At 42.0% G+C, this 27,944-nt stretch overlaps 1 protein-coding gene across 1 annotated transcript in view; it reads right to left on the bottom strand.

Annotated features, from left to right (window-relative positions):
* The window catches only part of LOC128664756 (rho guanine nucleotide exchange factor 15-like), a 243,905-nt gene that overhangs the window by 104,017 nt on the left and 111,944 nt on the right, over window positions 1–27,944 (bottom strand). The window contains exon 4 of the mRNA XM_053719564.1: window positions 4,996–5,044. Within this exon, the coding sequence (XP_053575539.1) occupies window positions 4,996–5,044 (49 nt within the window). The remainder of the gene's footprint in view (window positions 1–4,995; window positions 5,045–27,944) is intronic.

Below are 27,944 nucleotides of genomic sequence, written 5' to 3' on the forward strand. Positions count from 1 at the left end.
AATGTAAACATTCATGAATTAGTGCCCGGTATTTAAAAATTCTATTAAAAAACAGGGGCACTTTAATTCATGAAAGTTTTAAAAAATACTTATCTTTCTCTTTAGCAAAGTTGGATCGGCGGTCCCCCACCTGCAGCTCCTCTGTACTTAAGTCACCAATGACAAAGCCGGCTTCCTCCAATCATGGCTTCCCGCCCAGAGCGTCCATCTCGTGAGGCCACGCGGTGATTGGAGGAAGCAGGTTTCATCATTGCTGTGTAAGTACAGCATGAGAAGCGGGCGGGGGATCGCTGATCCTGCTTTGATAAAGAAAAAGGTAAGTATTTGTAAAAAAATATGCTGAAATGTAAACTTTTATGAATGAGTGCCCCTGTTTTAATAATATTTTTAAAAACCGGGCACTAATTCATGAAAATTTGACAAGAGCACTAGAAAAAAACTGGAAAAACTATTTCCTGTCATGCAGTGCTCTAGCTGTGCACACTACTTATCTAGATCTCTTCAACAAAAATAACATGAAAATGAAGCAAATTTTATAATAAAAGTACATTTTAATATTTGTTTTAATTGTATTCACTGTGTCATGTCCCTTTAACTCTGCAGAGAAAAAAATGTGTGTGTCAGGTCAAATGTGTGTAGTTCTGAGTAATTGGCTCTCAATGTACTCAAATGCTTTCATGTTTCTACATAAGAAAAAAAAAAAGGGAAGACAGGTATTGGAAAAAAACAGAATTTATGCTTACCTGATAAATTACTTTCTCCAACGGTGTGTCCGGTCCACGGCGTCATCCTTACTTCTGGGATATTCTCTTCCCCAACAGGAAATGGCAAAGAGCCCAGCAAAGCTGGTCACATGATCCCTCCTAGGCTCCGCCTTCCCCAGTCATTCGACCGACGTAAAGGAGGAATATGCAAGGAGAAATCATATGATACCGTGGTGACTGTAGTTAGAGAAAATAATTCATCAGACCTGATTAAAAAACCAGGGCGGGCCGTGGACCGGACACACCGTTGGAGAAAGTAATTTATCAGGTAAGCATAAATTCTGTTTTCTCCAACATAGGTGTGTCCGGTCCACGGCGTCATCCTTACTTGTGGGAACCAATACCAAAGCTTTAGGACACGGATGATGGGAGGGAGCAAATCAGGTCACCTAGATGGAAGGCACCACGGCTTGCAAAACCTTTCTCCCAAAAATAGCCTCCGAAGAAGCAAAAGTATCAAATTTGTAAAATTTGGTAAAAGTGTGCAGTGAAGACCAAGTCGCTGCCTTACATATCTGATCAACAGAAGCCTCGTTCTTGAAGGCCCATGTGGAAGCCACAGCCCTAGTGGAGTGAGTTGTGATTCTTTCAGGAGGCTGCCGTCCGGCAGTCTCATAAGCCAATCGGATGATGCTTTTAAGCCAAAAAGAGAGAGAGGTAGAAGTTGCTTTTTGACCTCTCCTTTTACCAGAATAAACAACAAACAAGGAAGATGTTTGTCTGAAATCCTTTGTAGCCTCTAAATAGAATTTTAGAGCACGAACTACATCCAAATTGTGCAACAAACGTTCCTTCTTTGAAACTGGATTCGGACACAAAGAAGGCACAACTATCTCCTGGTTAATATTTTTGTTAGAAACAACTTTCGGAAGAAAACCAGGTTTAGTACGCAAAACCACCTTATCTGCATGGAACACCAGATAAGGAGGAGAACACTGCAGAGCAGATAACTCTGAAACTCTTCTTGCAGAAGAAATTGCAACCAAAAACAAAACTTTCCAAGATAATAACTTGATATCTACGGAATGTAAGGGTTCAAACGGAACCCCCTGAAGAACTGAAAGAACTAAATTGAGACTCCAAGGAGGAGTCAAAGGTTTGTAAACAGGCTTGATTCTAACCAGAGCCTGAACAAAAGCTTGAACATCTGGCACAGCCGCCAGCTTTTTGTGAAGTAAAACAGATAAAGCAGAAATCTGTCCCTTCAAAGAACTTGCAGATAATCCTCTCTCCAAACCCTCTTGTAGAAAGGATAGAATCTTAGGAATTTTTATCTTGTTCCATGAGAATCCTTTAGATTCGCACCAACAGATATATTTTTTCCATATTTTATGGTAGATTTTTCTAGTTACAGGCTTTCTAGCTTGAATAAGAGTATCAATGACAGAATCTGAGAACCCACGCTTTGATAAAATCAAGCGTTCAATCTCCAAGCAGTCAGTTGGAGTGAGGCCAGATTCGGATGTTCGAACGGACTTTGAACAAGAAGGTCCTGTCTCAAAGGTAGCCTCCATGGTGGAGCCGATTACATATTCACCAGGTCTGCATACCAAGTCCTGCGTGGCCACGCAGGAGCTATCAAGATCACCGATACCCTCTCCTGTTTGATCCTGGCTACTAGCCTGGGAATGAGAGGAAACGGTGGGAACGCATAAGCTAGGTTGAAGGTCCAAGGCGCTACTAGTGCATCCACTAGAGTCGCCTTGGGATCCCTGGATCTGGACCCGTAGCAAGGAACCTTGAAGTTCTGACGAGACGCCATCAGATCCATGTCTGGAATGCCCCATAATTGAGTTATTTGGGCAAAGATTTCCGGATGGAGTTCCCACTCCCCCGGATGAAATGTCTGACGACTCAGAAAATCCGCTTCCCAATTTTCCACTCCTGGGATGTGGATTGCAGACAAGTGGCAGGAGTGATTCTCCGCCCATTGAATTATTTTGGTCACTTCTTCCATCGCAAGGGAACTCCTTGTTCCCCCCTGATGGTTGATATATGCAACGGTCGTCATGTTGTCTGATTGAAACCTTATGAATTTGGCCTTTGCTAGCTGAGGCCAAGCCTTGAGAGCATTGAATATCGCTCTCAGTTCCAGAATGTTTATCGGGAGAAGAGATTCTTCCCGAGACCAAAGACCCTGAGCTTTCAGGGGTTCCCAGACCGCGCCCCAGCCCACCAGACTGGCGTCGGTCGTGACAATGACCCACTCTGGTCTGCGGAAGCTCATCCCTCGTGACAGGTTGTCCAGGGTCAGCCACCAACGGAGTGAATCTCTGGTCCTCTGATCTACTTGTATCGTCGGAGACAAGTCTGTATAATCCCCATTCCACTGACTGAGCATGCACAGTTGTAATGGTCTTAGATGAATTCGTGCAAAAGGAACTATGTCCATTGCCGCAACCATCAAACCTATTACTTCCATGCACTGCGCTATGGAAGGAAGAAGAACAGAATGAAGTACTTGACAAGAGCTTAGAAGTTTTGATTTTCTGTCCTCTGTCAGAAAAATCTTCATTTCTAAGGAGTCTATTATTGTTCCCAAGAAGGGAACTCTTGTTGACGGGGATAGAGAACTTTTTTCTACGTTCACTTTCCACCCGTGAGATCTGAGAAAGGCTAGGACAATGTCCGTATGAGCCTTTGCTTGTAGCAGAGACGACGCTTGAATCAGTATGTCGTCCAAGTAAGGTACTACTGCAATGCCCCTTGGACTTAGCACCGCTAGAAGGGACCCTAGTACCTTTGTGAAAATTCTTGGAGCAGTGGCTAATCCGAATGGAAGTGCCACGAACTGGTAATGTTTGTCCAGAAAGGCGAACCTTAGGAACCGATGATGTTCCTTGTGGATAGGAATATGTAGATACGCATCCTTTTGAATTGACCTTCCTGGATGGTAGGAAGAATTGTCCGAATGGTTTCCATTTTGAACGATGGAACCCTGAGAAATTTGTTTAGGATCTTGAGATCTAAGATTGGTCTGAATGTTCCCTCTTTTTTGGGAACTATGAACAGATTGGAGTAGAATCCCATCCCTTGTTCTCCTAATGGAACAGGATGAATCACTCCCATTTTTAACAGGTCTTCTACACAATGTATACAAAAAACGTTTTAAAATAAAACCGTTACTGTCACTTTAAATTTTAAACTGAGCACACTTTATTACTGAATATGCGAAAAAGTATGAAGGAATTGTTCACCAAAATTTCACCACAGTGTCTTAAAGCCTTAAAAGTATTGCACACCAAATTTGAAAGCTTTAACTCTTAAAATAACGGAACCGGAGCCGTTTTAACATTTAACCCCTATACAGTCCCTGGTATCTGCTTTGCTGAGACCCAACCAAGCCCAGAGGGGAATACGATACCAAATGACGCCTTCAGTAAGCTTTTTCTGTGTATCTGAGCTCCTCACACATGCATCTGCATACCTTGCTTCCCAAAAACAACTGCGCATTAGTGGCGCGAAAATGAGGCTCTGCCTATGATTGGAAAAGGCCCCCAGTGAAAAAGGTGTCCAATACAGTGCCTGCCGTTTTTTTAACATAATTCCCAAGATTAAAATAACTCCTCAAAGCTATAATCTATTAAAAATGCTTATAAAGTAATCGTTTTAGCCCAGAAAAATGTCTACCAGTCTTTAAAGCTCTTGTGAAGCCCTTTATTCTTATTAAGAAAATGGCTTACCGGATCCCATAGGGAAAATGACAGCTTCCAGCATTACCAAGTCTTGTTAGAAATGTGTCATACTTCAAGCAGCAAAGTCTGCACACTGTTTCCCCCAACTGAAGTTACTTCATCTCAACAGTCCTGTGTGGAAACAGCCATCGATTTTAGTAACGGTTGCTAAAATCATCTTCCTCTTACAAACAGAAATCTTCATCTCTTTTCTGTTTCAGAGTAAATAGTACATACCAGCACTATTTTAAAATACTCTTGATTGAAGAATAAAACTACATATAAACACCAAAAAACTCTTAACCATCTCCGTGGAGATGTTGCCTGTGCAACGGCAAAGAGAATGACTGGGGAAGGCGGAGCCTAGGAGGGATCATGTGACCAGCTTTGCTGGGCTCTTTGCCATTTCCTGTTGGGGAAGAGAATATCCCACAAGTAAGGATGACGCCGTGGACCGGACACACCTATGTTGGAGAAATTAGAAAGACAGAATTAGAAAGACAGAATAAACGAACAAGTTCAGAAGTCGTCTCGACAATTCACAAGCTGAAACTGACCTGAAAACATCACAGTTGTCCTGTGAAATATCCACAGCGTCACCACTTCCTGAAAAGATAAGATTTACATTCAGATTTTATGTAACGAATGAGAAGCACTGCCACATCAAATAAACCCTCCTTTTACAGTAGTTTAACATGTAAACTATACATTGTATTTATTGCATGATTCTCAAAAATGCCTAAAAAACATAACAAAAAAACAAAATCGCTCATCCTCACTGATTGATTTAGAGAGCCCAGAGTGGCTCTCTGCGTGTGCAACATGGTCCTAGGTCTCCTAAACTTCTTAGCTCCAGTAAGTTCACAATTGTGTGTCAATAGAGTCCTTAAAGCTCATAACCTTTTAAAATAACTATACATCTTATTACCATGCTACAAAGTGATTACTTAGATCAGTACAGGAGCTCATTTATGTTGGTCTCTGAACAGCACAGTGACCCTTTACAAAACACTGAAAGTTTTACCATGAAAATTACTGTTTTAAAAATGTATTTTATGCAGATTGTTCATTTCTGATATAATAATACATTCACATTTATCCTTAAGAGCCCCAATTAATAAACACCCGAGATAGTGTAAAATAGTCCCAGTCTAATTAATTATTATAAACACTATAGAGTGGCCCCGGTTTTTCCAGGTGCTGAAACAAAAATGGGCCGGCTCTTAAACTTACATTCCAGCTTTTTAAAATAAAGATACTAAGAAAACGAAGATCATTTGATAATAGCAGTAAATTAGAAAGTTGCTTAAAATTGTATGCTCTATCTGAATCATGAAAGTTTAATTCTGACTAGACTATCCCTTTAAAGGGATAGAAAGGTTAAAACTGAAATGTGCATGGATGCTTTTAAATTTTAAACAGAAGCATTTTTACAATGTTCTTCCATTAGCAAAAATTATTTTAGTGAAACTTATTACTGTTTCAGTGCTAGAGGATCAGGACTCAAGCACAATACAACCCCCAGCTCAGAGAGCTGGGGGGTGTATTGCGTCAGTGAAGACTTATTTTGTGTCACACATGTCACTGCTGACTCTCTGAAAAGGAGTTGAGTTTGAATGCTGGTGCACGGGGCACTCACAGCATATGTGTGTATGTCACTGAAAAACAGTAACAACTTTTACTAGAAGCATTTTTACTAAAGGAAGTATATTGCAAAAATGCTTATATTTTAAACAAATGCAACCATGCATATTTCGACCTTCAAATTGAAACATAAAAACAGTACTGTATATAGTTTAAATTTATATAAACTTGTGAATATCCTTAAAGTGATTGTAAAGTTTAATGATTTAAAGGCCGGTATCTAAAAATAGTCTTAAAACTAGGGGCTCTTTAAGTCATTAAACTTTACAATGACCCTTCTTTATAAAAATACCATTTTGTTACGGTAAACATACTGCCAATCCTCAGCCTGCATTTCCTTCTCTATTGAGGATATTGATGACGAATCCTGCTTCCTCCCAATTGTTGCGTGCCCCACGAGCTGGACGCCAAAGGGGGCACGCAACGATTGGAGGAAGACAGATTCGCCATCAATATCCTCAATACAGAAGGAGATGTGGGTGGAGGATCAGTGGTATGTTTACTGTAAGGAAATCGTAAGTATTTTTAAAAAGAAACGTAAAAGATTATTTTTAGATACAGGCCTTTAAATCATTAAACTTTACAATCACTTTAGCAAGGAGAAAAGGCTGTTAACAGAATGTTCTTGTTAATATGCACTTGAAATTCTATTACTTTATTGTACTAAAGAGGAAATTTGTAACTGTGTAAACGTTTCTTTTGTGACTCACATTTGTGCGGAAAATTGTGGGAAACACCCCACCAATATTTCAAAAGATTAACAGTATAAAAGGGACAGTCAAGTCAAAATTAAACTTTCATGATTCAGATAGAGCATATAATATTAAACAACTTTACAATTCACTTGTACCATCAAATGTGCTTTGTTCTCTTGGCATTCTTAGTTGAAAGCTAAACCTAGGTAGTATCTTATATCTAAGCCCTTGAAGGCCGCCTCTTATCTGAATGCATTTGACAGTTTTTCACAGCTAAAGGGCGTTTGTTCATGTGTTCCATATAGATAACATTGTGCTCACGTCCATGGAGTTAGTTACTTATGAGACGGCACTGATTGGCTAAAATGCAAGTCTGTTAAAAGAACTGAGATAAAGGGGCAATCTGCAGAGGCTTAGATACAAGGTAATCACATAGGTAAAAAGTGTGCAAAACTGGGGAATGGGTAATAAAGGGATTATCTGGAGCAGTTCTGGCCACTGTTTTAGGAGAATCATATCAACATTAAAGCGACATTCCAGCCAAAATTGGAATACGCATACATTTCAGATTTGAGTAGAAGCATTTTTGTAATATACATGTATTATCAAAAAGGCTTCTAATAAAAGCTATAGCTGTTTCAAATGTGTATCTAAGTATGCAGCGTGCACTAGCATTTTAAATACAGCACTTGCTCAGAGAGCCTAAGGTGCTTGTACCATCTGGTAATGACTAAATGTGTTACTTGCCGACATAATACAATCTCCACTGGTGCTCTGAGCAGCTCTTGCACTTAAAATGCTGGTACACTGAGAATATCTAGTTATGCTTCACATGCACGTGCAGAGAAAAATGTTAACACTAAAAAACAGTTAGAACTTGTAATAGAAACATTTTTGCAAATACATGTATATTGGAAATATGTTTCTATTCAAATATGTAATTCATCTATGTGCATTTAAATTTTCACCGGAATGTCCCTTTAAACATGTTTGTATACTTATTTGTCCCTAATTGTTCTCAGCAGAAGAAATTTGGCAACGAAAACCGAGGTTTTAACAATGCAGCACCAAATACTTTTTTTTAGAAACTAAAGTACTATCCACAGGCTCATCTTTGCTTTGAATATATATTTATATCTAGCATTTTTTTTTACAGTTTAGTATCCCTGTGAATTAGTATCCAAATCCATTGGCTAATATATTGTATACGATAAATAATTAGCATAATATATAATATTAGTATAATATAAAAAAGGTACAGTTTTTTTTTGTTTTGTTTTTTAAACAGGAAAAGTTGATAAAATAAAAAACGATAGTATATTGCAAAGTTTAAACATTTTATATCTCAAAGTGTTTATTAATGTCCCTTTAAATGCTTATGATCTAGATTAAAAAGGAAAAGTAAACATATAGAGATTTTATATAAAATGTTTAGTTATGCGTAAAGAAACAACTTTGCTATATACGGTCATTATTTGTTTTGCCTTTTTATGTAATGTATCTCTGAAAACTGAGTTTTCTAGTTCTCAGAGCTTGACATACACTCTGCTGACTTCTCAAGTCAAACCCTACTAAATATCTGCCCCTCATTAACCCCTTAACGACCAAGGACATTGCCAGGCACGTCCTTCAAAAAACGGTCGTTAACGACCAAGGACGTGCCTGGCACGTCCTCTGGGATTTCAAGCGCTGGAAGCAATCCTGATCGCTTCCAGACCCTTTCAGGGTATTGCAGTGATGCCTCGATATTGAGGCCTCCTGCAATCCCCTTTTTTTACACACCGATGCAGAGAGAGCCAATCTGTGGCCCTCTCAGCATCGGCCAGCGATGGGGTGGGCGGCCCAATGCTGGAGCAGTACCGGCCATTGTTCCAGGAGTGTGCAGAGGTAAGGGGGAGCGCGTGCGAGAGGGGGCGGGTGTGCGACCGCTACACACAATATCTAAGGGAAGGAGGGAGAGGGAGATAATTGTTGGAAAAGGGATCTGGGATGGGGGGAGGATATTGAGGGGGGGCAGCTACACTACGGAAATACATATATACATATATACACACACACACGCGCACGTGAAGGGTTATTCAGGGATTCCTGACAGATATCAGTGTTACTATCGCTAATTTTGAGAAAAAATGGTTTGAAAATAGCAAAATGCTACTTGTACTTATTGCCCTATAACTTGCAAAAAAAGCAAAGAACATATAATCATTGGGTATTTCTAAACTCAGGACAAAATTTAGAAACTATTTAGGTTTTTTTTGGTGGTTGTAGATGTGTAACAGATTTTGGGGGTCAAAGTTAGAAAGTGTTTTTTTCGATTTTTTATAATTTTTTTATAGTAAATTATAAAATATGATGAAAATAATGGTATCTTTAGAAAGTCCATTTAATAGTGAGAAAAACGTTATATAATATGTGTGGGTGCAGTAAATGAGTAAGAGGAAAATTACAGCTAAACACAAACACTGCAGAAATGTAAAAATAGCCCTGGTCCTTAAAGGACCATTCAACACAGTAGATGTGCATAATCAACAAATGCAAGATAAGACAATGCAATAGCATTTAGTCTGAACGTCAAATGAATAGTAGATTTTTTTCTGACAATTTTAAAGTTATATCTATTTCCACTCCCCCTGTACCATAAGACAAGTCATCAGCCAATCCCAAATGCATAAACGTACCATGTGACAGCCATCAGCTAATCACAAATTCATATACACTTATTCTGTGAATTCTTGCACATGCTCAGTAGGAGCTGGCGACTCAAAAAGTGTAAATATAAAAAGACTACACTTTTTTTTAAATGGAAGTAAATTGGAAAGTTGTTTAAAATTACATGCCCTATTTGAATAATGAAAGTTTAATTTTGACTTGAGTGTCCCTTTAACGGTAAGAAAATTGAAAAATGATCCGGTCACTAAGGGGTTAAAGGGACAGTAAAGTCCAAAATAAACTTTCATGATTCAGATAGGGCATGTAATTTTAAATAACTTTCCAATTTACTTTTTGTTAGGGGTTTCTTACACTTATCACCAATTTTGCTTTGTTCTCTTGGTATTCTTAGTTGAAAGCTAAACCTAGGAGGTTCATATGCTAATTTCTTAGACCTTGAAGGCCGCCTCTAAACTGAATGCATTTTGATAGATTTTCACCACTAGAGGGCGTTAGTTCATGTCTGCAAACTGCCCCCTTATTTCAGTTCTTTTGCCAGAGGCTTAGATACAAGGTAATTAGAGGTAAAAAGTGTATTTTTATAACTGTGTTGGTTATGCAAAACTAGGGAATGGGTAATAAAGGCATTATCTATCTTTTTAAACAACAACAATTCTGGTGTTGACTGTCCCTTTAACTTTAACTGATAACAATCGCAAAACAGAATATTCTATTTAATCATTTTGACTATCCTTGTCTGCATACTAAAACCCAGATTGGCTTCCCCAAATTAGGCAAGTAGTGGGTAGTTATAGTAGTAGGTAGCTATTTTAAAACAATTACAGTAAAAACAAATTATGCTTACCAGATAATTTCCTTTCCTTCTGTACAGGGAGAGTCCACAGCTGCATTCCTTACTAATGGGAAATTCTGAACCTGGCTACCAGGAGGAGGCAAAGACACCCCAGCCAAAGGCTTAAATACCTCCCCCCATTTCCCTCATCCCCCAGTCATTCTGCCGAGGGAACAAGGAACAGTAAGAGAAATAGGGTGAAAAAGGGTACCAGAAGAACAATTTAAAAATTTAGGGCCACCCAACGGAGAACACAGGCGGGAGCTGTGACTCTCCCTGTACAGAAGGAAAGGAAATTATCTGGTAAGCATAATATATGTTTTCCTTCTTAAGACAGGGAGAGTCCACAGTTGCATTCCTTAATTATGTGAAATTATACCCAAGCTCTAGAGGACATTGAATGCTAACGGGAGGGCAAAAAGGAGAGGCGGCCCCCATCTGAGGGCACCACAGACTGCAAAACCCTTTCTCCCAAAGGCTGCTTCAACAGAAGCAAAAACTCGTAAAAAAAAAAAAAATAGGAAAAAAGAAATGTAAGGAGGAACAGGTAGCCGCCCTACCAATTTGATCCATAGAGGCCTCATTTTAGAAGACCTAAGAGGGCGTCACTGTTCTCGAAGAATGAGCCATAATCCTCTAAGGAGACTTGTGTCCCACTGTCACATATGCCCAGCGGATGATACTCCACAACTAAAGGATAAGGAAGTCGAAGACGCCTTCTGACCCTTACGCTTCCCAGATAGATAACAACAGAGAAAAAAAAAAAAAAAAAAAAAAATCGGTCAATTCCTATGTAGCCTGAAGATAGAACTTCAAGGCACAATTCCATATTATGTAGAAAAACTTATCAGAATCCAATCCTCGGTCAGAAATTGCACGCGCTTGCAATATCTGACCGAGGATTGGATTCTGATTTGCTGATCATTTGAAGAAGAAGGCAGCTACGTAACGGTGGGGGGAGTTCGGCTGCCATATTTACCCGGTATTAGAGAAGTTAGCGACGCTGATTAGTACAGAAGCAAGGCGGCAAGGCAGAAGGGGTATAGTCCAGGCGGATCGTCGGTTTTTAATTTTCAATATGAAATAATGTTAACGGAAGTGTTGACTGTCCCTTTAACTACTTCTCCCACTCCCCTCATCCTGCCAAGGAACAAGGAACAGTAGAAGAAATATCAGGGTTAAAAGGTGCCAGAAGAGTAAAAGGACGCCCCACATAAAATTGGGGAGCTGTGGACTCTTTCCATCAGAAAAGGAAATTATCAGGTAAGCATAATTTATGTTTCTCTTCTTAAATGGTAAGAGTCCACAGCTGCATTCATTACTTTTGGGAATTAATACCCAAGCTATAGAGGACACTGAATGCCAAGATGGGAGGGTACAATAGGCGGCCCATACTGAGAGCACCAGGCCTGAACCTCTACCCAATAAAAAATCCAGATTCGTCCGAAGGCAAGAAAAAATTTCAAGGAAAAACCCCATTGACACTGACTTGCAGCCAGTCCAGAGCCAAAGCAGAGACTGCAAAACAGACTCGACTGAGCCAACAGTCCACCAAGAGACACCGTCGACCAACAGACAGTCCCCCCCACCACTCACCCCTCACAAATAAAGGATGAGCCAGCCGAAAACCCCAAGGGGAACAAGGCAAAAGGAGGACCGAGGAAACCGAAAGTCCCTCAATACAAAAAACAGCACCTCCAAGAGTGGGCCCAACACACAGACACCCAAATGAACCCAAACAGGGGAAGAGGCCATGCCTATACCAGGAGAAACCCGGGATAACACCGGGCATGGAGACCGAAATGACGTCTCCCCAACAACCTGCAAACATGGAATGCACTAAAGAGGCAAAGTCCTCCCAGTGCCTGCCCATAGAATACCCAAGTATTCAACCGTGAAATAGCGTGTAATAGACCCAGGCGAAACCCCAAGTTCGAGAACACAGAGTCCATAACAGGACGACACAGAGGGAGCTTGCAAGGAAGAAAGAAGAAGCAGTTATCGAGAAACGGACCGCACAAAAACAGCCACCGACAGAGGGTACGCCCCAGGCAACCAAAGCCGCCGGATCTACTCACAGGTCCCTAAAAAGAAGAACACAAAGCCTCCATCTAGGCCCCCCAAGAAGTTGAGAATACCCTCAGAACCCGAAGGAAGAGGAAACAGTCTCCTGACAAGGAGCAAGGAAAAACCATCTCCTTCAGACTGATCTATCAAGAGAGACTCAGCAAGCTCACACATCCCAAACGATACTGTGACCAATAGACCACTCAGGCATCCTGACCAACAGACCCACCAATACAAGGAAACAAAGAATCCCGAAAATGGTACAGGAACGAGTGTAAAGATGGCAGAGCCATCGTCCCAGAGTACAAGTACAACACAACTCTGAAAACAGACAAGGCCATAGACCCAAGGATCTATCAAAACAAGGCCCCACCGTCTGACATGGAACCAGCAAGATTCCAGGGGAAACCCAGTCCACTTTCCACTTCCCGACCAGGAGAAGCCCCTAAGAAGGGCTCCGACTCCCTAAGAAGAGAATATCTCCTAAAGAAAAAGGGAAGGGGTCGGCAGTCAAATGTCCTAGAAAGGACCCCTCACAAGTAGTTTGCCCAACAGAGGCACAGCCAACCATTCGCCTGCAGAGCAGAGAATCTACAGGTACACTGGCAAACTAACAGGGGAACACAACCCTAAGGCGCACCAGAAACTGGAAATCAGCGCCAGCAGCTGGGTAGAAACCCACCAATCTTGAGGCTCAAGCCACCCACCTAACCCCAGTTGACATGGGTTACTCTGTGGCAAGGAGTAATAAATACTCCAATAAACCGGGCCAACCCTGACCCGGTTAGAAAGATGGAGCAAAGACATAGCTCCTGTTCCCACCAGCGTGGAATATCCCGACCAGCCCTGAGAACCAAAACAATCCAAAACTGGGACAGGAGCAACGCCCCAGAAGAGGAAGACTCAGGAAGAAAAACAGGTCCGGGTACCTAATAGTTCAGGCAACTATACCCTGGAACTAAGCACCCCTACTGGTCAAAGAACCAGACAAAGGGAATGGAGCATATCCAGAGAATCTGGACAGCAAAGAGAACTTGAAAGCCGCGACCAAAGGAAGGAACCACCCCTAGATAAAGTCCAACTCTCCAAGGAGCAAAGATAGAAGCCTTATGATGGGACTTCACAATGGCCTCAGGACAACAAAAGGGATACCTCTAATTTAAAACCCCCCACTAGAAGGGCTAGTCTCCCCATCACCTCCACACAGGCAGAGGACACAGAGAAGAGAAAGGTGCTAAGCCTTCCCAGCTCAAGAAAACCCTGAGCTAAGCAAGTCCCTACAGGGAGCAACCAATGTCCGGAACACAGATCCCCAAAGGAGATCTAACTCAGACGGAGACAAAGGAAGAAGACCCAAAGGTCCCATAACTCAGAGAGACCCTAAATGGCCCGGAGTAAAAACCGTATCTAGAAACACTAGAAAACGGCATGTACGCGCCCTTAAGGTGCCAAAGTTTGCAACAGGTTTTAAAATAGAAAACCTTCCGCATGCCGTACAGCTATCCATACAAGTTGTTGGATAAAGCCCCAATAGGACCATCCAGAAGCCTAAAACTGAAGGCCAAACAACTCCTCAGTGGAACGGGGCGTTACGCCAGCCAGCCCTCCCCCATATAGAGGAGGATACTCTAGGTTCTGATGAAATCAGATGTCAAATAACACGACGCAACGGAGCTGCCCGGTCATCTATGACTGAAGGCTATAAAGGACTGAAAAATCCTTTCCTGCCTTGCGACCCACAGGTCCTCTAGAATGCTTAGTTGAACATAAAAACAAAAGATAACTTGAGCAATCAACACCACTACCGAACCAGTCTGGCAGAACAGCGCCACGTGTCTGAACAGCCACAAAACCAAATGAACCTGACAGGACCAGCCTGTATTCAGGGTCCTAAATGGCAAGCTGTATAAATTCTCCCACATAGGGGAAAAACAAAAACAGACATTATTAAACATAGGACTAATATATCCAAACAACTTCTGGAGAAGTAACAAGAGTATTGATTCCCAGATGGTTCCCGAAGGAAAACACAAATAAAAGACATCCCATCGGATACAACAGAAAATATAAGGCAACCCGAAGGTTAATGCACAAAAGACACAGGCCTACCCACAGGACCAGCCAAAGATCCCAAAGACAAACAGGAGATAACTCCACATGTCTAATGAGGTGCACCATTTGAATTATCAGACTGAAAGTTCCTATATCTGTTAACGATAGGGTCATCCAATAACCGAAAGAGAGGTCTAAGCAACACGCTAAGGCGCGCAAATCCTGTAACGAAAGGCACAACACTCCGGAACAGTTACACTTGCGGGGAACTGTAAAGGCCCACCCCAAGGCGGAAGACCCGGGACAATAGGGCACAAGCACATTCTCAAAGAAATGCCTGGACTCTGCAGACGAACAATCGTTAAAGGGACACTGAACCCAAAATTTTTTTTCACGATTCAGATAGAGCATAAGCAACTTTCTAATTTACTCCTATTATCAAATTTTCTTCATTCTCTTGGTATGTTTATTTGAAAAGCAAGAATGTAATTTTTGGTGAACAACCTGGGTTGTCCTTGCTGATTGTACAGCACCAATAAACAAGTGCTGTCCATGGTTCTGAAACCAAACATTTGCTGGCTCCTTAGCTTCGATGCCTTCTTTTTCAAATAAAGATAGCAAGAGAACGAAGAAAAATTGATAATAGTAAAAAGTAAATTAGAAAGTTGATTAAAAGTGCATGCTCTGTCTGAATCATGAAAGAAAAAAATTGGGTTCAGTATCCCTTTAACAATATCTGAAAACGAAAACGTGCTGCAACCTCCGGGGGAAAACGCCACCCCGCGTGGAGGAACCATTAACTGGGTTACCCGCATGTGTAGGAGGAAGAATCGGTAGGGAACTCGCCCCCTGGAGGACAGGACCCACAGAGGCGGATGGCTCAGCAGACCCCTGATTCCCTGAGCCCAAGGAACCGGGTGCTCTCATATGGCATATAGAACAAAACTGGTTGACAGGAGTCAACAAAGCCATACCGGATTCGTCACCGGACACAGAATCTGAAATCATAATCGTCTCGGTATCAGAATCCTCCGTAACTGAATCTGAAATGAGCACAGTCTCAGCATCAGAATCCTCCATAACTGTAAAGAGGACATATAAATATGAACTATAAACAGTAAAAAACAAAAACGGCACCTGACACCACCAATGGCTGGGGCACTGACCACCTCCTATGACCAGACCCCTGGGGACTAGAATAACTCTGTCTCCACACTGTCAGGAATGCCGAAATGGGAAACAGAGCATAACCACGCCCGGACACAGGGTGAACCGTACAGTCCAAAAAGCGCACCCAGCCAAAAGGCCACATCACTTCCAAAGGCCTCAAAGTTCCAAACCGCGAGCCCATAAACCTCACACATAAGCAGGATGAATCACATAGCAAACATGATTATAAACCCCACTGTCCAATAACCCCCCTCAGGAGATTCCAAGATACTAACAGACTCACTGAGTCTGGGGGTGATAGCCTCACAAGAAACATTCACATTACAGTACATTGAATAAAGTAAAATGAAACGATCTTACCGGAATCTATGCCGTGGAACAGGAACACAGCCTTTCAAGTGTGACGGATAGTAGCATCGCCTCCGCCATGGACCTGAGAGAAGAAAGCAGGCAGCGGAGCGAAGTTAGACAACACCAATTGCTGGAGGAGCTGTTAACATGAGTCGGGATGGTTTCTCAGAAAGAAACTTCCTGCATCTCTGGACTCTAACTTTCATCCAAGCCCTCACTGAGAGACTGACAGGACTACTTAAAACTCCTGTCCCATGCCAAAGAGTACTACCCTCCATAAGAGACAAAAAAAAATTAAAAATTCTGACACGTCTCTGCCAAGCTCCTGGGATGAAAGGCAAAGAATGACTGGGGGATAAGGGGAGTGGGAGGAATATTTAAGCCTTTGGCTGGGGTGTCTTTGCCTCATTCTGGTCGCCAGGTTCTTAATTCCCAAAAGTAATGAATGTAGCTGTGGACTCTTTCCATTTAAGAAAAAAATACAATAGTATATCTAAACATAGTTATTTAAAACACAAAAGGCTCCCATTAAACAAATATCCAAGTCTCACTCTGACAGCAGATTTAGACGTCTGCGTTAACTTTTTGGATTTATAAATGAAGAATCTTCATTTGGTCCTAACACCAATATGAATTTAGCCAATTTCAACAAATGCAGATTCAAAGTTACTGTCACATGCTGATGGACCAGTTATGTATTATTTATAATCACTAAAATCATTTTTCTACTCCCCCCCCAATATTTTTTGGTGAGGATTAATGACATGACAACCTACACCAATCCTGGTCACTTTTCACCTGATCCACCGTTGTTTTTATGATACACGTCTAGCTACTCCGTTTTCCTTTTAACCCCATGTACTCACTATTGTCTCTAACACCATACATATAGTTTCTATTGCTGTTTTTAGATTCTCACTTCATTCTCAGATTCTCCTCACGTCAGCACTCATTATTACTCACCTAGTGTATGTCTTAGGTATTCATTTTCATAACATCATATCCCATTATTTGCTTCAAACAGCCTTCCCATCACACCCTGATTCATGCATACTGTGTTACGATCAATTTAAACAAGTTCACTCCATTCTTACTCATTGATAGTTATGTTTTTAGTTCACCCATTGGTCAATAAGACTTTTCCCATTTTCTTTTTTCCTGCACACTGAGACTGCTATTGGACAGGTCTCATAAAAAGTTTCTCTAGCCCCCTTTATTAAAAAGGGATAGTCTAGTCAAAATTAATTTCATAATTCAAATAGAGCATGCAATTTTAAGTAACTTTCTAAATTACTCATATTATCAATTTTTCTTCGTTCTCTTGGTATCTTTATTTGAAAAGAAGGAATGTAAGCATAGGAGCCGGACCATTTTTGGTTCAGCCCCTGGGTAGCACTTTCTGATTGGTATCTAAATGTAGCCACCAATCAGCAAGCACTACACAGGTGATGAACCAAAAATGGGCATGTTTCTAAGCTTACATTCAAATAATGATACCAAGAGAATGAAAAAAAATTGATAATAAAAAGTTGCTTAAAATTGCATATCCCTATCTGAATCATGAAAGTTTAATTTTGACTAATATTGAGCGAATATAAATTCAGATGCAGATTACAGGCACTGAATAAGATTATGATAGTATTGTCTGACAGTGCCTCTCATCCATTCTACATTTAAAACTTTATATAGTGCTATATATAGGTTTACCATAATTTTTTTAGAGGTGAAACTGGGACCACCTGGGTGGTGTGGTCAAGGGGATGGTGATTACCAGTCCTTTTAAAGTAGTAGCTTTTATGATAGTAATGTTTTGTGGATACTCTACCCTTCCTCAGTCAAACAACAAGTGAATCACACAGTTTAAATAGAGCACACCACCACCCCCTAATGAAAAAGGCACCATTACGTTGTCATGGCAACCCATATACAACATGAGCAAACAAATCATCTAAATCTCAGATTCAAGCATAATAACCAATTTCATAAAATAGTGAAAAGCGTATACATCACACAATTTAATATCTGCAGTATAATATGTGTCTTATTTGTCTAATTAAGGAATAGAACTGGATACTGATAAGGCATAAATACAACATTTAATGAAATAAGTAAAAAAGAAACACATACCTGCTAAAGCTGTTTAAGCGGCTACTCTATAGAGTCTATACCATAGTGCAGGAAGATTACAGCCAAAACGCTATTGTGCATGACGTAAAGCAAGATCCACGGCAAAAATCCTACCTGTATGCACTTCCTGGTCATACCTACATGATTACCCTAAATGTGTATCACCAGGGGTCGGGGGTGTTAAATTCCTAGAGAAATAAAGTAGTACTACAAAATTTAAAAAACCCTATGCTGCTCAATGTATTACTAAATGTGAACTTTGAAGGGCACGAACGTTAAGCTAAGCAGGGCTGCATGTAACAAAGTATCAGCATCCAGCTATGCTGGAGAGCCACAGATTTACAGTCAGGTCATTTTGAATAATGTGTCCGGGTTTCAGGCGGTCTGAAACCCGGAGGTGGCAACCCTACTGGGACAGAATGAACAACCGGGTGGGACACTGGGACAGCGCCTCCAAACAGGGATAATCCCAGTCAAACTGGGACTTCTGGTAAGCCTAGCTATATATATATTTTTTTGGGGGGATTTTAAGCTCATTTTTATAGACATTTTTAACTAGTATTTAATTTATTTTTATTTATTTTTTTAATATTTTTATTGTGGTTTAATTCAAGCATACAAACATTGGATGTCGACATGAATCAGGTTACAGAACAGATGCTAGGGCAAAAGAATAACCAATGTTAACATCGTAACTAGGTTAAAAAGAAAAAAAAGACAAGGTATAAGATTGATATTTGCCAAGCAATACAAAGTACCTACATTGTGAACTTAAGAGGCCTCTTTTGGACCTATTATGGTGTAATCACTAGGGAAATAGTAGGTATGTCTGCGACAAAATAGACCCCTTTAGGGTCTTCTAGGAAACCACATTATTTATTTCACATACAATTTAGTTTATATATACGAGGTTACACAATGTATATAGAGTATCAACATCAGGGTATAGTGATATGCTGTGTCGCTTATCAAGTGCGAGCTACGAGCAGGAGCAACCGAAGGGGAAATAGAGCGGGCTGGGGATGGGAATGAGAGGAGAGAAAGAAAAAAAAAAAAAGGGAAGTAGGAGAGAAGTGTGGGGGGATGTGCTACAGGAGGAACCTTAATGATCATGAGAAATTTTCGTTGGGCCCCTGACTTCTCTTTATGCCCTACCTGATTGACTCCCAGACCTCCCACACCTGCGCGTGTAGGATTGATTTGTTTTGTTGGCTGAAAATCGGGCCCTCCATGAGTTCCAGGTAGGTCATTATTTTGACTACATCACTCCAAGTTGGGAGTGTTTTCTGTTTCCAGAGTCTGGCTATTGATAACTTAGCCGCAGTGAACAAGTATATACCAAGGAGGTCTATTTGGGCTGTTGATGTTTTAATGTCCAGATGGAAGAGCAAAGTCTGCGGGGCAGCCCCCAAGAGAGGGTCTAGCTGTGCGCATCTATGTGAGATTTCTGCCCAAAAGGGCTGTAATGCTGGGCATTCCCACCATATATGGACCGGTGATCCTACCAACCCACAGTCTCTCCAGCACAACGGGGAGTTCAGATGTGAAATCTTAAAAAGTCTTAGAGGTGTGAGATGCCATTGTGTGCAAATTTTAAATGTATAGCTCTAGTAGGGTGATGCAATGGAGGGCCCGTTTGGTGAGTGCGGCTGCTCTGGACCAGTCTTCTTGCTCAGCATGAAAATGGAGAGCTCTCTCCCACGCTATGATATATGCTGATTTGTAGAAAGGGGGAGGGTTTATTAAATCTCTATATGAGATTGATAAAGCCCGAGGGGTCTTAATTGTGGAGACCCATCTCTTCTCCCAGTTAGTGGGTTCGCGTAGCGGTTTATCTAGGAAGCCCCACGATTTTAATAGGCTGCGAAGCCTCCAAAACTCAAATCGTAGGATTTGAAGTCCGATGTCTTGGTGAAACGTCCGTTTGGGAATAAATCAGCTGTACAGTTTATGTTATGATCTTGCCACAAGTTTGGATGTGAATCCCTAAGAGCTGCTAGCAGGCCCGTAAGGGAGTGGATTGGGGAGGGGTGAGGGGCAATTTGTGGCAATGAGCGAATTCTGTCCCAGAAGCGTAGTGCATGCAAGACAATAACATTCTGGATCCTGTAGGAGGATCTGATATGCCTGGGTAACCATATAAGGTCTAACAATCTGAGCGGGTAAGGTAATGTAGCTTGTTCTAATGTCTGCCATTTACTATGGCCTGTTTTTATGTTCCAAGGGAGAATGTGGGCTAGTCTGGAGGCTTCGTGATAATGAATTAGGTTTGGGGCGCCTGCGCCCCCACTTAGAAAGGGCTGCTGCATTATCTTCGTGGCTACTCTAGGATGCTTATTCCTCCAAATGTATCTATTGCATATGTGCTGGAATTTGCCGATAAGGGATTTGGGAATTGGAATGGGTAATGAACGGAACAGGTAGGTGAGTTTAGGGAGTAAGACCATCTTAAACGCTGCTATGCGTCCCAGCCAGGAAATGCATGGGACACTCCACTTGTCAGCACTCTCTTGGAAGTGCCGCAATAGGGGGTAAAAATTGGCCTCCAGTATAGTAGATATGTTATAGGAAAGGTACACTCCAAGGTGCTTAATCTTGTGATGGGACCAGTTGAATGTGTACAGCCTCTTTAGTTCAGCAAGCTCCTCATTTGACATATTGATAACATAAGCATCAGTTTTACTAACATTGAGCTTGTAGAAGCTGACCTGTCCGAACAGGCGCAGCACATCAAAAAGAAAAGGGAGGGACTCAGAGGGATTCCCCAGAAATATGGTAAGATCGTCAGCGAATAGCGCAGTTTTTTGCGTCGTCCCAGCAATCTCAACCCCTTGAATGTTTGGGTTGTTTCTAATTGCTTCGGCTAGCGGCTCCATGATAAGGGTGAATATCAATGGGGATAAGGGGCAGCCTTGCCGCGTTCCATTTGTAATGGGAAACTGGAATCCCAGGCCTCTTACGGATGCCGACGGAGCTGAGTAGAGTGCTTTAACACAGGTGTGGAAGTACGGGGGGAAACCAAATTTATTTAGGACTTCGAATAGATAGGCCCAATTCACCCTATCGAAGGCCTTTTCAGCGTCTAGTGCTAGAGTTGTGCAGGGGATACCTTTACGCTTAGCCTCAAAATAAATATTGAGGATGCGCCTGGTGTTGTCTGGTCCTTCTCTGCCAGGCGTAAAACCTACCTGGTCCCCATCAATTAATGAAGGGAGAACTTGATTAAGCCTGGAGGCCATAAGCTTAGCTAGAAGCTTCATATCTGTATTGATTAGGGAGATGGGTCGGAAGTGTTCACACATGTTGGGAGCCTTACCCGGCTTTGGAATGGTTACAATAACAGTTTCTAAGAACTCCTGGGGAAGGGAGCCAGACTGTCTAGCTAGTGAGCAGACTCTTGTGAGTAGTGGGGAAAGCTGTGCGAGGAATGTTTTGTAGAAAAGGGCGGTGTACCCGTCAGGGCCTGGAGCTTTATGGCCTTTTAGGGTTTTAATAGCTGAGATCACCTCTTCTACACTGAAGGGGGAGTCCAATAGGGTCTTCTGCTCATCAGATAGGGTAGGTAGGGATAGTGAATCTAAGAAGTTTCGAATTTGGTGTATAGATGGTGCGGGAGTATCTGGGGAATTTTTCAGATTATACAAGGAGGAATAGTAGTCGGCGAAAGCTTTGCCTATGTCTTTTGGTAATCGAACTGTACCCTGTGTCGTTTTTAGGTATGGGATGCGCGCTTCTGCTGTTCGCTGCCTAAGCTTATGTGCCAGTAATCGATCTGCTTTGTTCCCTTTAGCATAAAAACATAATTTATGCTTACCTGATAAATTCCTTTCTTCTGTTGTGCGATCAGTCCACGGGTCATCATTACTTCTGGGATATAACTCCTCCCCAACAGGAAATGCAAGAGGATTCACCCAGCAGAGCTGATATAGCTCCTCCCCTCTACGTCAGTCCCAGTCATTCGACCAAGAATCAACGAGAAAGGAGTAACCAAGGGTGAAGTGGTGACTGGAGTATAATTTAAAAGATATTTACCTGCCTAAAAAAACAGGGCGGGCCGTGGACTGATCGCACAACAGAAGAAAGGAATTTATCAGGTAAGCATAAATTATGTTTTCTTCTGTTATGTGCGATCAGTCCACGGGTCATCATTACTTCTGGGATACCAATACCAAAGCAAAAGTACACGGATGACGGGAGGGATAGGCAGGCTCATTATACAGAAGGAACCACTGCCTGAAGAACCTTTCTCCCAAAAATAGCCTCCGAAGAAGCAAAAGTGTCAAATTTGTAAAATTTGGAAAAAGTATGAAGCGAAGACCAAGTTGCAGCCTTGCAAATCTGTTCAACAGAGGCCTCATTCTTAAAGGCCCAAGTGGAAGCCACAGCTCTAGTGGAATGAGCTGTAATTCTTTCAGGAGGCTGCTGTCCAGCAGTCTCATAGGCTAAACGTATTATGCTACGAAGCCAAAAAGAGAGAGAGGTAGCAGAAGCTTTTTGACCTCTCCTCTGTCCAGAATAAACGACAAACAGGGAAGAAGTTTGGCGAAAATTTTTAGTTGCCTGCAAGTAGAACTTGAGGGCACGAACTACATCCAGATTGTGTAGAAGACGTTCCTTCTTTGAAGAAGGATTTGGACACAAGGATGGAACAACAATCTCTTGATTGATATTCCTGTTAGTAACTACCTTAGGTAAGAACCCAGGTTTAGTACGCAGAACTACCTTATCTGTGTGAAAAATCAGATAAGGAGAATCACAATGTAATGCTGATAACTCAGAGACTCTTCGAGCCGAGGAAATAGCCATTAAAAACAGAACTTTCCAAGATAAAAATTTTATATCAATGGAATGAAGGGGTTCAAATGGAACACCTTGTAAAACGTTAAGAACTAAGTTTAAACTCCATGGCGGAGCAACGGCTTTAAACACAGGCTTGATCCTAGCTAAAGCTTGACAAAAAGCCTGGACGTCTGGATTTTCTGACAGACGCCTGTGTAACAAGATGGACAGAGCTGAAATCTGTCCCTTTAATGAACTAGCCGATAAACCCTTTTCTAAACCTTCTTGTAGAAAAGACAATATCCTAGGGATCCTAACCTTACTCCAGGAGTAACGTTTGGATTCGCACCAGTATAGGTATTTGCGCCATATTTTATGGTAAATCTTTCTGGTAACAGGCTTCCTAGCCTGAATCAGGGTATCAATAACCGACTCAGAAAAACCACGCTTTGATAAAATCAAGCGTTCAATTTCCAAGCAGTCAGTTTCAGAGAAGTTAGATTTTGATGTTTGAATGGACCCTGTATCAGAAGGTCCTGTCTTAGAGGTAGAGACCAAGGTGGACAGGATGACATGTCCACTAGATCTGCATACCAAGTCCTGCGTGGCCATGCAGGCGCTATTAGAATCACAGATGCTCTCTCTTGTTTGATTTTCGCAATCAATCGAGAAAGCAGCGGGAAGGGTGGAAACACATAAGCCATCCCGAAGTTCCAAGGTGCTGTCAAAGCATCTATCAGAACCGCTCCCGGATCCCTGGATCTGGACCCGTAGTGAGGAAGTTTGGCGTTCTGGCGAGACGCCATGAGATCTATCTCTGGTTTGCCCCAACGTCGAAGTATTTGGGCAAAAATTTCCGGATGAAGTTCCCACTCTCCCGGATGAAAAGTCTGGCGACTCAAGAAATCCGCCTCCCAGTTCTCCACTCCCGGGATGTGGATTGCTGACAGATGGCAAGAGTGAGACTCTGCCCAGCGAATTATCTTTGATACTTCCATCATTGCTAGGGAGCTTCTTGTCCCTCCCTGATGGTTGATGTAAGCTACAGTCGTGATATTGTCCGACTGAAACCTGATGAACCCCTGAGTTGTTAATTGGGGCCAAGCTAGAAGGGCATTGAGAACTGCCCTCAATTCCAGAATGTTTATTGGAAGGAGACTCTCCTCCTGATTCCATAATCCCTGAGTCTTCAGAGAATTCCAGACAGCGCCCCAACCTAGCAGGCTGGCGTCTGTTGTTACGATTGTCCAGTCTGGCCTGCTGAATGGCATCCCCCTGGACAGGTGTGGTCGATAAAGCCACCATAGAAGAGAATTTCTGGTCTCTTGATTCAGATTCAGGGTAGGGGACAAATCTGAGTAATCCCCATTCCACTGACTTAGCATGCACAATTGCAGCGGTCTGAGGTGTAGGCGTGCAAAAGGTACTATGTCCATTGCCGCTACCATTAAGCCGATCACCTCCATGCATTGAGCCACTGACGGGTGTTGAATGGAATGAAGGACACGGCATGCATCCTGAAGCCTTGTTAACCTGTCTTCTGTCAGGTAAATCTTCATTTCTACAGAATCTATAAGAGTCCCCAAGAATGGAACTCTTGTGAGAGGAAAAAGAGAACTTTTCTTTTCGTTCACTTTCCATCCATGCGACCTTAGAAATGCCAGAACTAACTCTGTATGAGACTTGGCAGTTTGAAAGCTTGAAGCTTGTATTAGAATGTCGTCTAGGTACGGAGCTACCGAAATCCCTCGCGGTCTTAGTACCGCCAGAAGGGCACCCAGAACCTTTGTGAAGATTCTTGGGGCCGTAGCCAATCCGAATGGAAGAGCTACAAACTGGTAGTGCCTGTCTAGGAAGGCAAACCGTAGATACCGTTGATGATCTTTGTGAATCGGTATGTGAAGGTAAGCATCTTTTAAATCCACTGTGGTCATGTACTGACCCTTTTGGATCATAGGTAAGATTGTCCGAATAGTTTCCATTTTGAACGATGGAACTCTTAGGAATTTGTTTAGAATCTTTAAATCTAAGATTGGCCTGAAAGTTCCCTCTTTTTTGGGAACCACAAACAGGTTTGAGTAGAACCCTTGTCCTTGTTCCGACCGCGGAACTGGATGGATCACTCCCATTAATAACAGATCTTGTACACAGCGTAGAAACGCTTCTTTCTTTATCTGGTTTGTTGACAACCTTGACAGATGAAATCTCCCTTTTGGGGGAGATAATTTGAAGTCTAGAAGGTATCCCTGAGATATGATCTCCAGCGCCCAGGGATCCTGAACATCTCTTGCCCAGGCTTGAGCGAAGAGAGAAAGTCTGCCCCCCACTAGATCCGGTCCCGGATCGGGGGCTCTCGGTTCATGCTGTTTTTGGGGCAGCAGCAGGTTTCCTGGCCTGTTTGCCCTTATTCCAGGACTGGTTAGGTTTCCAGCCTTGCCTGTAACGAGCAACAGCTCCTTCCTGTTTTGGTGCAGTGGAGGTTGACGCTGCTCCAGTTTTGAAATTCCGAAAGGGACGAAAATTAGACTGTCTAGCCTTAGCTTTGGCTTTGTCTTGAGGTAGGGCGTGGCCCTTACCTCCTGTAATGTCAGCGATAATTTCTTTCAAACCGGGCCCAAATAAAGACTGCCCCTTGAAAGGTATATTAAGTAATTTGGACTTAGAAGTAACATCAGCTGACCAGGATTTTAGCCACAGTGCTCTACGTGCCTGTATGGCGAATCCAGAGTTCTTAGCCGTAAGTTTGGTTAAATGTACTACGGCCTCCGAAATTAATGCACGGAGGTTCTCCAATTTAAATTTAAAATTTGAAATATCTGAATCCAATCTGTTTGGATCAGAACCGTCACCCACAGAATGAAGCTCTCCGTCCTCATGCTCTGCAAGCTGTGACGCAGTATCAGACATGGCCCTAGTATTGTCAGCGCACTCTGTTCTCACCCCAGAGTGATCACGCTTGCCTCTTAGTTCTGGTAATTTAGACAAAACTTCAGTCATAACAGTAGCCATATCATGTAATGTTATCTGTAATGGCCGCCCAGATGTATTAGGCGCCATAATATCACGCACCTCCCGGGCGGGAGATGCAGGTACTGCCGCGTGAGGCGAGTTAGTCGGCATAACTCTCCCCTCGCAGTTTGGTGAAATTTGTTCACATTGTACAGATTGACTTTTATTTAAAGTAGCATCAATACAGTTAGTACATAAATTTCTATTGGGCTCCACCTTGGCATAGGAACAAATGACACAGATATTTTCCTCTGAGTCAGACATGTTTAACACACTAGCAATAACTTGCAACCTGGTTATAATCTTTTTTAGCAAAAACGTACTGTGCCTCAAAGAGGTACTTAAACGATTAAATGACAGTTGAGATAATGAACTGAAAAAACAGTTAAAGCATCAAGTTTAAAATAACACAACTTTTAGCAAAGGTTTGTTCCCATTAGTAAATAACTAATTTTGACATAAAAAATTACAGAGTAACGTTTTTATTCACAGTCAATAAAAATTCTCACAGCTCTGCTGAGAGAATGTACCTCCCTTCAAAGAAGTTTGAAGACCCCTGAGATCTGTCAGTGAACCGGATCATGCAGGAAATATAATAGTAGCTGACTGGAATTTTTTTTCTTTTTTTGATGCGTAGCAAAAGAGCGCCAAAAACGGCCCCTCCCTCTCACACACAACAGTGAGGAGAAACGAAACTGTCACAATTTAAAGCAGACAATTGCCAAGTGGAAAATAATGCCCAAAACATTTATTTACTCAGTACCTCAGCAATGTAAACGATTCTACATTCCAGCAAAAACGTTTAACATGACAATATTTATTAAAAGGATTAGTAACCTTTAACAGAGTAGTTCCGGTGAAAAACCATTCCCAGAATACTGAAGTGTATACATACATGTCATTATAATGGTATAGCAGGATTTTTTCATCAATTCCATTCAGAAAATAAAAACTGCTACATACCTCAATGCAGATTCATCTGCCCGCTGTCCCCTGATCTGAAGTCTTTACCTCCCTCAGATGGCCGAGAACAGCAATATGATCTTAACTACTCCGGTTAAAATCATAGTAGAAAACTCTGGTAGATTCTTCTTCAAACTCTGCCAGAGAAGTAATAACACGCTCCGGTGCTATTGTAAAATAACAAACTTTTGATTGAAGTCATAAAAACTAAGTATAATCACCATAGTCCTCTCACACATCCTATCTAGTCGTTGGGTGCAAGAGAATGACTGGGACTGACGTAGAGGGGAGGAGCTATATCAGCTCTGCTGGGTGAATCCTCTTGCATTTCCTGTTGGGGAGGAGTTATATCCCAGAAGTAATGATGACCCGTGGACTGATCGCACATAACAGAAGAAACATTTGCTTAAACTGGCGAGTTTGCTCTTGGTATCTCCTAGTTTCTAGGGCTTCTATTTTTACTTTAATGTCTTCAATTTGAGATAGTGTGTGAGGGTTTAATGAAGTCATGTGGGAAGAGGTCAGATCTCTAAGAGTAACATGTAGTTGGGCTAAGGTCCCACCCACATGTTTTTTATGTTCCGCTTTAAGTTTGATAAATAGTCCCCTGAGAAATGCTTTAAGGGTGCCCCACAAACAGAAATCACTAACTGCTCCATTATCATTTATTTCTAAAAATTTGGTGAGCTCCTGCTGTATGAGTGTAACTCTCTCAGGTGACGAGAGAAGGTATTCAGGTAGTTTCCAGGAGGATCTGGTCGTCATATAGTGCGGGGCTTTCATGGATAGCTGAATTGGGCAGTGATCTGACCATGAGCAACTGGGTATGTGTACGGAGTGAATTTGATCTAGCAGTCGGGGTTCACAAAAGATATAATCGATTCAAGTGTATGTGTTATGGACGGTAGAATAGAAAGAGTAGTCTCTAGATGAAGGGTGGTGGGACCGCCAAACATCAAATAAGTTGTGTTGGGCAATAAGATTAGTGAATTGCTTAGCAGTTCTGGAGGTCTGAGAGTCACAGGGTTTGAGTTTTGGCGATCTACGGTCTAAAGCCGTGTCTAAAAGCATATTGAAGTCACCTGCTAGTAGTAGATTTTGGGTCTTGTGAGCGGCTAGTATCCTTAGAAATTTTCTAAGTGCCCTA

This window comes from Bombina bombina, chromosome 6 (assembly GCF_027579735.1).
Source record: "Bombina bombina isolate aBomBom1 chromosome 6, aBomBom1.pri, whole genome shotgun sequence".
NCBI lineage: Eukaryota > Metazoa > Chordata > Amphibia > Anura > Bombinatoridae > Bombina > Bombina bombina.